The sequence below is a fragment of the Siphateles boraxobius genome, unplaced genomic scaffold (assembly GCF_051911475.1).
Source record: "Siphateles boraxobius isolate OS27281-9 unplaced genomic scaffold, OSU_SipBor_1 39, whole genome shotgun sequence".
NCBI lineage: Eukaryota > Metazoa > Chordata > Actinopteri > Cypriniformes > Leuciscidae > Siphateles > Siphateles boraxobius.
In genome coordinates, this window is record NW_027509019.1 from 2,180,001 (window position 1) to 2,193,365 (window position 13,365).

Here is a 13,365-nt window from a genome sequence, read left to right on the forward strand (position 1 = left end):
GTGAGAGTGTGAGAGTGAGAGTGAGAGTGAGAGTGAGTGAGAGTGTGAGTGAGAGTGTGAGTGAGAGTGAGAGTGAGAGGGTGTGAGTGAGGGTGAGAGTGTGAGTGAGTGAGAGTGTGAGTGAGGGTGAGAGTGTGAGTGAGAGTGTGAGTGTTAGTGAGAGTGAGAGTTTGAGTGAGAGTGAGAGGGTGAGAGTGTGAGTGAGAGGGTGAGAGTGAGGGTGTGAGTGAGAGGGTGAGAGTGAGTGAGAGAGTGTGAGTGAGAGGGTGAGGGTGAGAGTGAGAGGGTGAGTGAGTGAGTGTGAGTGAGTGAGAGTGAGAGTGAGGGTGTGAGTGTGAGTGGAGTGTGAGTGAGAGTGAGAGTGTGAGTGAGAGTGAGGGTGAGAGGGTGTGAGTGAGAGTGTGAGTGAGAGTGTGAGTGAGAGTGTGAGTGAGAGGGTGAGAGTGAGTGAGGGTGAGAGTGTGAGTGAGTGAGAGTGTGAGTGAGAGTGAGGGTGTGAGTGTGAGTGAGAGTGTGAGTGAGAGTGTGAGTGAGAGTGAGGGTGAGAGGGTGTGAGTGAGAGTGAGAGTGTGAGTGAGAGGGTGAGAGTGAGTGAGGGTGAGAGTGTGAGTGAGTGAGAGTGTGAGTGTGAGTGAGGGTGAGAGTGTGAGTGAGAGTGAGGGTGAGAGGGTGGGAGTGTGAGTGAGAGGGTGAGTGAGAGTGAGAGGGTGAGAGTGAGTGAGGGTGAGAGTGTGAGTGAGTGAGAGTGTGAGTGAGAGTGAGGGTGAGTGTGAGAGTGTGAGTGTTAGTGAGAGTGAGAGTTTGAGTGAGAGTGTGAGTGAGAGGGTGAGAGTGTGAGTGAGAGGGTGAGAGTGAGGGTGTGAGTGAGAGTGTGAGTGAGAGTGAGAGGGTGAGAGTGAGTGAGAGTGTGAGTGAGAGTGAGAGGGTGAGAGTGTGAGTGAGTGAGAGTGTGAGGGTGAGTGAGAGTGAGGGTGAGTGTGTGAGAGTGAGTGAGAGTGAGAGTGAGAGGGTGTGAGTGAGGGTGAGAGTGTGAGTGAGTGAGAGTGTGAGAGTGAGAGTGAGAGTGAGAGTGAGTGAGAGTGTGAGTGAGAGTGTGAGTGAGAGTGTGAGTGAGAGTGTGAGTGAGAGTGTGAGTGAGAGTGAGAGTGAGAGGGTGTGAGTGAGGGTGAGAGTGTGAGTGAGTGAGAGTGTGAGTGAGGGTGAGAGTGTGAGTGAGAGTGTGAGTGTTAGTGAGAGTGAGAGTTTGAGTGAGAGTGAGAGGGTGAGAGTGTGAGTGAGAGGGTGAGAGTGAGGGTGTGAGTGAGAGGGTGAGAGTGAGTGAGAGAGTGTGAGTGAGAGGGTGAGGGTGAGAGTGAGAGGGTGAGTGAGTGAGTGTGAGTGAGTGAGGGTGTGAGTGTGAGTGAGAGTGTGAGTGTGAGTGAGAGTGTGAGTGAGAGTGACAGTGAGAGTGAGGGTGAGAGTGAGAGTGTGGGTGAGAGTGAGTGAGGGTGAGCGTGAGAGAGTGTGAGTGAGAGTGTGAGTGAGAGTGAGAGGGTGAGTGAGTGTGAGTGAGAGTGTGAGTGAGAGTGACAGTGAGAGTGAGGGTGTGAGTGAGAGTGTGAGTGAGAGTGTGAGTGAGAGTGTGAGTGAGAGGGTGAGAGTGAGGGTGTGAGTGAGAGTGTGAGTGTGAGTGAGGGTGTGAGTGAGAGTGAGGGTGTGAGTGAGAGTGAGGGTGTGAGTGAGAGTGAGAGGGTGAGAGTGAGTGAGAGTGAGAGTGTGAGTGAGAGTGAGAGTGAGAGTGTGAGTGAGAGGGTGAGAGTGAGGATGAGTGAGAGTGAGGGTGAGTGAGAGTGAGGATGAGTGAGAGTGAGGATGAGTGAGAGTGAGAGGGTGAGAGTGAGTGTGAGTGAGTGTGAGTGAGAGTGTGAGTGAGTGAGAGTGAGGGTGAGTGTGAGTGAGAGGGTGAGTGTGTGAGTGAGAGGGTGAGAGTGAGGGTGAGAGTGTGAGTGAGAGTGAGAGTGTGAGTAAGAGGGTGAGAGTGAGGGTGAGAGTGAGAGTGAGAGTGTGAGTAAGAGGGTGAGAGTGAGGGTGTGAGTGAGAGTGAGTGAGAGTGAGAGGGTGAGTGAGGGTGAGTGAGAGTGTGAGTGAGTGTGTGAGTGTGAGTGAGAGGGTGAGGGTGAGTGAGAGTGACAGTGTGAGTGAGAGTGAGAGAGTGAGAGTGAGTGAGAGTGAGGGTGAGTGAGAGTGCGAGAGTGAGAGGGTGAGTGAGAGTGTGAGTGTGAGGGTGAGAGAGTAAGAGTGAGAGAGTGTGAGAGTGAGAAAGTGAGGGTGAGAGAGTAAGAGTGTGTGAGTGAGAGTGTGTGAGTGAGAGTGTGTGAGTGAGAGTGTGTGAGTGAGAGTGTGTGAGTGAGAGTGTGAGAGAGTGGGAGTGAGAGAGTGAGGGTGAGAGTGAGTGAGAGCGAGAGCGTGAGAGTGAGTGTGAGTGTGAGAGTGAGTGAGAGTTTGAGAGTGTGAGAGTGTGAGAGCGAGAGCGAGTGTGTAACGTTCCTCCCCCTCTGTCTCTGTGTCAGTGGTCGTACTCTCTGGAGAAGCCGAGCACCGGGAGCTTGTTCAGCCTGGCCTGGTCTGCAGACGGCACTCAGCTGGCGGGAGCCTGTGGGAATGGACACGTGCTGTTTGCTCACGTCGTGGAGCAGCGCTGGGAGTGGAAGAACTTTGAAATCACTCTCACCAAGAGACGCACAATGCAGGTACACACCGAGCAAACCGAACCACACGGGACAGCGTGTGTTTCGTGCACTCGTTCAATCCCATGAACACTTCTGCAGGTCACAACCACATCGTCAGCTTTTTGTTTTTTTATTAAACACAAGGCGCAAACTATTAAAAAAGACTCACACCTGTGACCTTCGAATTACAAGTAAGGCCACCATTAGGCCACAACTGCCCCCAAAAATAGTGTGACATTCACAAGGTGAACCCTGAAGAGTTTAAATGTTGGCTTTCTAAAGCAGAATGAAGATGGTGTGACTGCAGAGCTGTTTGTTCCTGTTGATCAGGCTGAGCTTCTGTGATCAGCGTATATGCCGACCCATAATGCCCTTATATCAGTGGTTCAGACTCCACTCAGTGAACTCAAATGTTTTATAATGTGAAGCTGTTTTCACACTGAACTACTGATCATTGTTAATGAAAACTGAAAAAAACTAAATATTTCCATTACTTGAAATAAAATAAATATAAAATATAAAACATCTTATTTTGTTTCAGCTAGTTGCCAATGAATATGTTTCTCATCTTTGTTTAAAGTTGAAGTACTAAAATAAAAATGATGTATTAACTGTGATTCTAAAATAATCTTGATGTCAGACTGATTCATTCATTTGATTTGAATCATCATATTTTTTTTCATTTACATGGTTACATATAAAAAGAGTAAATAACTAGATGAGAAGAAACTCCTTTCATTTGTAGTTGATTTCATCCATTTGTAAATAGCCATTAATGCATGTTTATTAATATAATAACCATTTTTGATTAGTTCCACCCAAAATTACTATATAGTTACGCTTTTACCCTGATATCGAATTGTTCATGTTTTTCATCACATGATATGATTATAATCGCATCAAGTTTTGGTCATATTGCTCACCTTTAATGAAAGTAAAAGAGAACCGTTGATATACATGTGCTCTGGCAGTGCTTCAGCTTCACACTGCACTGTGCTGAACTCTGACAGTGAGCCGCTCGTCTGAGGACTAGAGTGTGCTGACATTTAACACACACACACACACACACACGCACAGTCTCAGTATAGACAGCCATTGCTTACAGAAAAGTGAAAATGCCTCCGTTTCCCAGTACACAAAGCAACTCGATGGCATGAGGATGTTTGTGTTTGATCTGAACAGACTCATTATCATCCGTTCATTCAAATTTAAATCTTTATTACTCAAATGTCATTTAATTACTAAATATCATTCTTAGTGTCAGTACGCCTCATAGCCATTGATTTTTTGCTTGTGTAAATGTTGTGGTTTACTGGTAATGTGTGTTATCAATAGGTCAGAAACGTGTTAAATGATGCAGTGGATGTTCTGGAGTTCAGAGATCGTGTCATCAAAGCATCACTGGCTCACGGTCACCTGGTGGTCACCACCTCTCTGCAGTGCTACGTCTACAGGTGCTGCTACACACACACACACACTCACACACACACTCACTCACACACTCACACTCTCACACACACACACACTCACTCACACACTCACTCACACACACACACTCACACACACACACACTCACTCACACACTCACTCACTCACTCACTCACTCACTCACACACCTGTGCCTCTTGTGTTCTGGCACTATGCTAACGCTGTGTTGTGTTGTTTCAGTGCTAAGAACTGGAATACTCCACTGATCTTTGACCTGAAGGAGGGCACGGTCAGCCTTATCGTTCAAGCCGAGAGGTGAGATTCTGCTTTAGAACTGGTGCTGGCGACAGCTTCCACAGAAGAACCAGATGTTAAACTAGCTGGTCTCCAACAGGAACCAGTGTCAGGCATTTAGCAAATCTTCTTGTTCAGATCGGGAAGTGCTTGAGCTTCACATGTGAGACTGTTATGATCAACACATAGATTTAATACAGAAAATAAACTTGCCGACACAAGGTTTTTTTGTTTTGATTGATCCATATGTTACTGGAAGATGTGTGTGTAGACACTCAACTGCCATGCATTATGTCCAGTAAGGATGAGTGAACACAATAAAGGAGTCCATAACGATAGTCAACTCCGACACTGTTGATTCAAGAGTCACGAAAGAGTCGACTCCCCATCCCTGACTTCCACAGCACACACGGAAGCACATGATACTCTGGAACAGCTGGAAACAGGGCTTAAGGCCTGGTGAACAATATCGTTGGAATCACTTTCTGATGAACGATAAAAACACTGACAGCCAATCAGAATCCTAGATAACTATAAAGATAACTACGATATTGTTCTGTTTATTCCAAGCGCGTGCTTGTCTGTCACTTTAAATGCTTGTTACGGCAGTATGGATTCTGATTGGCTGTCAACGTTTTTTATCAGCTGGATAAAATTGTTCTGAAAGTCGTTCCAATGATATAATTTCTCTATGATATAATTGCTGTTATCGTTATATCTGTGATGTGATGATCTTTAGAACTATATCTTTATCGTTTCATCATCCTTGGTGTGAACGGCCCTTTAATGTTTGTGAAATAGAATAGGAAAATGAATAAAACCCACAATAATCTCTGCAGTCAGTAAAATAGTTTCTTTCAGTTTTTTTCTACATCAAGTGTTATTTGCTTTTAGATAAACTGAACAGGTTTAAACCAGAACCCATGATTAAAGCACTTAAAATGACAGTGGACTCACACCAACAGTCATCTGCAGTTCTGATGAAATTCAGTCAGGAGAAGCCGCTTGTCCGTTTGATTCAGAGTTATCATGGACACATGTGTTGTGTTGTGTTGTGTTGTGTTGTGTTGGAGACCACAGTCTAACTGAACTGCCGGGTCTTTCAGCGATCTCTCTCTCTCTCACAAACACACACTGATTGTGTGTTTGTCTTGGTCCAGGCACTTTCTGCTGGTGGATGGAGCAGAGGTGTATGTGTACTCCTATGAGGGCCGTGTGGTGTCGTCTCCAAAGAGTCCCGGCATGAGGATGGACATCCTGAACACTCAGTCCATCTCCCTGAGCAACGACACCATCGCCGTACGAGACACGACTGATGAACGAGGTGCAGAGAGCGCTGTCCAGCTCTGTCAGATAGACAGAGGGTGATACATGAGGGTTTAGTGTGTGTTGTGTAGCTCCTGTTGTAGGTAGACCACACTGTATATGAGAGGACAAGCGCTCCAACAGTGGGACATAAATGCAATGCGAGCTGTGATTTTACATGTAGACTTTTCAGACATCTTGTGATGTTCATGTTGTTCTCCTTCCTTCTCTTCTCAGTCGTCTTTCTGTTCGAGGCACAAACGGGAAAAGCCATTGGTGACGGCAAACCTTTGATACACAAGGTAGACATACACAAACAAACACGCATACAGTACTCTGTCATTACACACACACACGCACACACCACAACATCCTTAGTGAAAAATAATCATCCAAAAATGTCAGCCAAATAGAGAGAAATGCAGAAATACACAAATAAAGTATCAATTAAACTTAATTAAACTGCTGATGGTCTTACCAAGCTTGTTAGGTCTGATGTCATACATCATGGTTTCTGGGTCCAAACAACCAACGCTGCTAATATACACTCATGGTGTTCTGTAGTACCACTGAAAAATCATCTCCATACTGAGATCTCGGATGTCCAGACAGTGATTCATCTTTTAGGTGTCCAGAGACAGTGTGCGCTAGGACTTTATAAAAGCTTAGCGTACAGGTGTGCTATAAGTAAACAGTGTTCATAAATGGCTGTTGAGATCGTATCCTCACTTGAAAGCAAGTAGAGGCCTGCACCTGGAAACAGTACTTGATGACATTACTTAAGCAGATATGTGTATCGATGTGATATTAGACTATTGTGTGGAGTGATATTTGTATGATGTAGTTGTTGCGTCTCCACTAGTTAATTGTTCTGTCTCTTTTGTTTCTTTTTCTGGACTGTGAGAAAGTGGCCCCAGCCAGTGACACCACCTTGTGGGCCAGTTAATTAGTGCAAAAAAAACAAATCACATGTGCAAGCTGAGTATGCAGAGTATGCGCTGTAAATCTGGGTTGAGTGTGTAATAAGCTGATAGTGAAATGTACGTTGTGCACACAGTTCACATGCCCTAGGGTTTGCTTAAAAACCAATGTGTACTTTGGGCTTTAGAAGGAAGCTGCCTATGAAGACAGTAGACAGCAAGGCAGCTCACTAGTTTTTGTATTAGAGCTGGAGTGGGGTTATTTAGCTTTACTAAGTACAGAAGTGACACAAATGAGTACTTTGAGGTCGCTTTATATGTCACAAGCAAGCATAAACCATGATGTCAGAGTTTGATGACTTCATGGAGGTGCATTAAAGGTGACCTATTATGCCCCTTTTTACAAGATGTAATATCAGCTGCATGTATCTTTAAATGCAAATGAGCTGCTGCTCCTTGCCCCCTTTCCAGAAGAGGGCGGAGCCTGTACAGCTTGTGTCTCTGACACTCAATCAAAACCAAACAGATGTTTTAGTTTTTGGTAATCATCTCTATCGCGGTCACACTCATGTGACATTGCAGTTCTTCATCATCATGAAAGTTTATTATCTGCATGCGTTTTAATCAAGTGTTCAATCCCATAGATCCCCATTTTAAAATGCCCAACTTTACAGCACAAAAAAATGTGTTTACAGCCTGATACAAAAAGCTGGTTTTGGTCTAAATAGCTAATTTTGCCCTTCATGAAAACTAAACTCTCTTTTTTTTATAAACTCATTCATTTAAATTATATTAAGCCTTAAAGTTGTGCATAATTAAGGGCGGTAAGAATGGTTTTCTGAGTGCATGTCGAAGCACACACACCGAAAGCCGGATGTCAGGCGGAGTATTAAACTAAGGGTGTATTCACACCAGAAAAGTCCGCTAGTACACTTGCTTTGGTCCAGACCAAATACAATGTTGATTTTTTTGTTTGGTGTGGTTCACTTTCACACTGCCCTTTTTGCAAGTGAAACAAAATTTGTAAACAAAACAACACATGTGTTAAGATCGTCTATTAATTGGACAGAAAGTTGGTTTAGAACCGGACCGAGAGCACCTCTTCAGCTGGGTCTCGGTACGGGTGTTTGGTCCGCACCTGAGTGCGATTGCTGTATTCACACCTGCACAAAAGATCCGCTCAAAAGGGGGAAACCAACTTGAGTTCGATTCAATCGAACCAAACAAGACGCACCTAAGGTGTTTATACAGCCTTAGTTCTCTTTCACGTCTTATTGTGCTTAAACTGTCAAATACACACAAGGTTATGTCAAAAACACATAAAGTTCATATAAACAGTTGGTTATGGATGTGAATGTAAACAGCAAGTAAAGAAATTGCATATAGTACTACAATGGAAAGCAACGTAATATACAGTACCTTCTGCTAAATATGCTGTTAATATGAATCAAACAACAAGAGAAAAACAGAGCATCACTCACTGTTCTTGACTGAATAACTTTAGTAGTTTTAAAAATAATGCATTTTTTTCTTATTGTGGGCGGGGCCTATGCAAATAGAGCAGAATCCGTCAGCAGTCGTGGGTGGGGCCTATGCTAATAGGGCAGAGTCTGTCAGCAGTTGTGGGTGGGGCCTATGCTAATAGGGCAGAGTCTGTCAGCAGTTGTGGGTGGGGCCTATGCTAATAGGGTAGAGTCCGTCAGCAGTTGTGGGTGGAGTCCATGCTAATAGGGCAGAGTCAGTCAGCAGTTGTGGGTGGAGTCTATGCTAATAGAGCAGAGTCCGTCAGCAGTTGTGGGTGGAGTCCATGCTAATAGGGCAGAGTCCGTCAGCAGTTGTGGGTGGAGTCCATGCTAATAGGGCAGAGTCCGTCAGCAGTTGTGGGTGGAGTCTATGCTAATAGAGCAGAGTCCGTCAGCAGTTGTGGGTGGATTCTATGCTAATAGGGCAGAGTCCGTCAGCAGTTGTGGGTGGAGTCCATGCTAATAGGGCAGAGTCAGTCAGCAGTTGTGGGTGGAGTCCATGCTAATAGAGCAGAGTCCGTCAGCAGTTGTGGGTGGAGTCCATGCTAATAGGGCAGAGTCCGTCAGCAGTTGTGGGTGGAGTCCATGCTAATAGAGCAGAGTCCGTCAGCAGTTGTGGGTGGAGTCCATGCTAATAGGGCAGAGTCCGTCAGCAGTTGTGGGTGGAGTCCATGCTAATAGGGCAGAGTCCGTCAGCAGTTGTGGGTGGAGTCTATGCTAATAGAGCAGAGTCCGTCAGCAGTTGTGGGTGGAGTCTATGCTAATAGAGCAGAGTCCGTCAGCACTTGTGGGTGGGTCTATGCTAATAGAGCAGAGTCTGTCAGCAGTTGTGGGTGGAGTCTATGCTAATAGAGCAGAGTCCGTCAGCACTTGTGGGTGGGTCTATGCTAATAGGGCAGAGTCTGTCAGCAGTTGTGGGTGGAGTCTATGCTAATAGAGCAGAGTCCGTCAGCACTTGTGGGTGGGTCTATGCTAATAGGGCAGAGTCCGTCAGCAGTTGTGGGCGTGGCCTTGGCATTTTGTGACGTCACACTGTTAGAATCTGCAAACGGCTTGTTCTGAGAGACTGTTTATAATTTATAGGGATAAAATAAAAAGGAGTGGGTGGATTTTTACCCTTTAAGAGTGGTTGTGTACACATACTGCCAACACACATTTATGTTCAAACACCATGTAAAAGTGAATTTTGCATAACCTGTCCCCTTTAAGTGACATATCTCTGCTATTCTCTCTGTTAAGATTGAGGTGGTGTTAGTCGCACTGGATCAGTGTGGCCTGTCTAATGACAGAAGGATCGCTTTGATCGATAAGAACCGTGACCTCTACCTGACCTCTGTGAGAAAGCTGGGCCGAGCTCACAGCATCTATAAGATCGGTAAGAATCCAGAAGGAAACACTGTGACAGTCTGTCTCTGGTGAAGTCGCACTGAATTCAGTCAAGCATCTGTATTAAGGTTTGATTCATTTGAATGGAATCTTTGTAATTCGTGCCCAGGTTCAATGGTTGACACTGTGGCCTGGAACGACTCTTCTAACATCCTGTGTGGAATCCAGGACAACCAGTTCACAGTGTGGTATTACCCTAGTGTGGTGTTTGTGGACAAAGACCTGCTCCCCAAAACCATCTTCAGCAAGGACAGCAGGTACACGCACTACAACTAACTTCACTCAGATCTGAAATGCACAGTCATGACAATCAGTCAATGGCTACGTTTAACTGCAACCAAATAATCCATTAGTAATTTAATTGATGGCTCAATGCCTTAATCGATCCGATTGAGCTCAATCCGAATGAAAGAGGTGATTTATTCCTTTTCTAATCCGATCGAGGGAACATGTAAACACTTGATCAGACTGAAACCTGAAACCGAAAGGACTGCGCATGTGCAATGATGTAGAGATAGCGTAATGACGTTTGGCGCGTGGAACGAGCTGTTGTTCCTGTTGAATAAAGTGTCATATGATATAAGTGAGTGTCCCTTCATCCTAAACTTCTCCTTTCACTCTTCAGTGTCTGTGAAGTGGAGCAGGACAACGTCCACCAGTCCTTGTTTCAGACTCTCATCCACAGACGACGGTTTTGGGCATTTTCACTGTGATAAATATAAGCAGCGGCACAATAGTTCATATGCTCATCGTCTCCAAATTATGACCAGAAATGGAAGAATATTAAGTCTGCTGTTTAAAACAAATAAAGAACCAATGTAGGAGAATGGTTAATATGTGCAAACAGCGGGAAACTCTGTATATTTGTGCAGTGTGCGCATGTCTAACAATATATTCAGATTTGAAGCGTGTGACATATAAACACACACATCAACCCGATCACATGTTCAGCGTTCATGTAAACACTACATTCAGATTCATTAATCCGACTGAATTCAGTCCGATTGAAAGAAAAGTTGTGCATGTAAACACAGCCAGTGGTGATTTGTGTATTTCTAGGAGCCCAGTAGTAATTGAAGACTTTAGGAGACTGCACATAAACTGTGTGTGATGTTTGATGAATCCTGTCTTCTGCAGCGAGTTAAGTCGCTCTCCTCAGATCGTGAGCTATGTGGGCACTCAGGTGACTGTCAGACGGGTGGACGGCTCTCTGGTGTGCACCGCAGTGTCCCCGTACCCGACCTTACTGCACGAGTACACCGGCAGTGCCCGCTGGGAGGACGCCCTCCGCATCTGCCGCTTCGCTAAGGTCAGTGGAGCAGGGAGCGCTCTCTTGTGTGAGTGTAAAGGTGTGAGGGAAACAGATACAGATAGAGAAAATACTGCAGTCTTCAGCCCTGCTCCTGGAGCCACACTGTCCTGCAAAGTTTATATCCAACATGCTTCAGCTCACACCAGTGTGATTTTCAAGTTTTCCTGAGGAGCTTGATTAGCTGGTTCAGGTGTGTTTGATTACGGTTGGAGCTGAACTCTGCAAGACAGTGTGGTTGTGTCTTAATCAGCTCCCTAGTTCAGTAGTCAGGGCACTGATCAGGGAGTCAGTTATCTTAAAGTTCCCCTGTAGTCAATCATGTTATCCCTTAAAACTCATCTTTTATCACCAAAATGACATGTAAGCATTTTTTCCTTGAAAAAAATTCTTCATGCCTTAAAATATCTTGAATGTAACTCGACACCCTTGCCTCATTTAGTATGCGCGTTTCTATGAATATGCAAATGAGCCCCGCCTCCACTCACTCACTCACTCACTCAGAGATCCACTCGTTGACGATCACACGTTGATCTGATTGGTTACAAGGTAGTTTGTGACGTCAGAAACACCAGCGATTTCAAAGCGTGTTTTTGAGACTGTCTTTGGTTCACTGCAGTTTTAAGGAGAAAATACTCAGCAATGCTGTCGACTTATGAATTTACACATGGTTTGTGTTAAAGCATATTAAAAACACCACATAGACACATAAACACCATTAAAAGCTGGATTTTCACCACAGGGGGACTTTAAGGGCTGTCTCAATCACAAAATCTACCAGTGCACTAAAACTAAAAAGTCCCACAATGCACCGTGAAAACCCAGAAGCATCGATGCTCACTATGCGAAACTTAAACTCACGGAATAGATTATTATTTTTAATAAATAATAAAACCAAACAATTATTTTATTATATTTTAGTATAAATATACATCGCTAGAGAGGCAATGCACATAATCTAGCTAACATTTATATTTTTTTACGCGGGAAATGTTGCACATATATGTAACAAGCAAAGTATCTATCATAATGTACTTTAAATAACAAACATAAAACCCATAATGCACTGTGAGAGTCATGCCAAATGAATATAGAGCATAGATTAAAAGACCGAATCATTTTTTCATAAAAATGAAAATCGATTAAATATTTTTAACCCAGCTACCTCAAGGATCTGTTCTTGGACCGTTTTTGTTTCTCTTGATTATTAAACTTATGAATGCTAAATTTCCATTTCTTGTTTTGACAATACTAACTTTTTATATCAAATATACTTTTTGATTGGCTATTATTATTTTTTATTAAAAGAAATTTAAAAAGAAGTTCCTTGCTCTGGTTTTCATAATTTCAGAAAACAATTTTGGTTTTACTGTCATGGTCCTGTGTGTGTGTGTGTGTGTGTGTGTGTGTGTGTGTGTGTGTGTGTGTGTGTGTGTGTGTGTGTGTTTGTGTGTGTGTTTGTGTTTGTGTTTGTGTGTGTGTGTGTGTGTGTGTGTGTGTGTGTGTGTGTGTGTGTGTGTGTGTGTGTGTGGACCGTAAAACCTAAAATCAGCTACAGCCAGCAGCCACCACAAGGAAAACAGGTCAATAATATACTAAATAGTGTTTTAATTAATATGTAAAATGGGTTTATGTGAGTTGTGTTGCTGTCTCTTTACGGTTGTCATTTCTCCTCTCGTCTCTGTTTTCCCGAGGAGGAGGTACGTTGTGTACTCTGTGTGTAACAGCGGTTGTTTTGTCAGGAACTCAATAACACTGTGCTTGTGACATCACAATATGGTTGAGTCACACCCTAATAAAAATAAAAATAAAATACAGCTTAAACATTAAATGGCTGTGGAATAAAATGCTTAGTTTGTTACAAAAGTAAACACTTTTTTACAGCATTTATTAAACAATCTATGCTAAGTTATGTTAAAAATTAATTGTTAAAAAAATTATTAAAAAATTAGTATAGAATTTATTAATATAAGGTAGAGAGAACTGGTCATTGTTAGTTTGTAATACCTATACTAATGGTCAAACGTTTGGAATAATTAAGATTTATTAATATTTCTGAAAGAGTCTCTTCTGCTCACCAGGGCTACATTTATTTGATCAAAAATACAGTAAATTTTTTTAAATATTATTGCATTGTAAAACAGCTTTTTTTCTATTTGAATATATAGTAAAGTGTGATTTATTCCTGTGATCAAAGCTGAATTTTCAGCATCATTACTCCAGTCTTTAGTGTCACATTATCCTTTAGAAATCATTCTAATATGATGATTTGCTGCTCAAGAAACATTTATGATTATTATCTGTTTTAAAGAAATAGCCTCTACGATCCACCTGCTAATAGTATGTTTAGAGGCAGGGGAACACTTCTTAGGTGACCCCAGCCCGAGGATCTATGTACATAGGCCTCCAAGGCTCGGACAGGGCATAACAAATGTAGCTTTGATCATCCAACAAATGTGGTGGAGGATGAAATGCCTGTAAAATCATAGACC

The 13,365-nt window shown here is 43.4% G+C and overlaps 1 protein-coding gene across 1 annotated transcript in view; it reads left to right on the forward strand.

Annotated features, from left to right (window-relative positions):
• The window catches only part of ift80 (intraflagellar transport 80 homolog (Chlamydomonas)), a 36,221-nt gene that overhangs the window by 17,648 nt on the left and 5,208 nt on the right, over window positions 1-13,365 (forward strand). Inside the window, exons 9-16 of the mRNA XM_077197343.1 lie at window positions 2,550-2,729; window positions 4,044-4,162; window positions 4,377-4,451; window positions 5,591-5,754; window positions 5,973-6,037; window positions 9,418-9,553; window positions 9,674-9,821; window positions 10,702-10,873. Coding sequence (XP_077053458.1) covers window positions 2,550-2,729; window positions 4,044-4,162; window positions 4,377-4,451; window positions 5,591-5,754; window positions 5,973-6,037; window positions 9,418-9,553; window positions 9,674-9,821; window positions 10,702-10,873 — 1,059 coding nt within the window. The remainder of the gene's footprint in view (window positions 1-2,549; window positions 2,730-4,043; window positions 4,163-4,376; window positions 4,452-5,590; window positions 5,755-5,972; window positions 6,038-9,417; window positions 9,554-9,673; window positions 9,822-10,701; window positions 10,874-13,365) is intronic.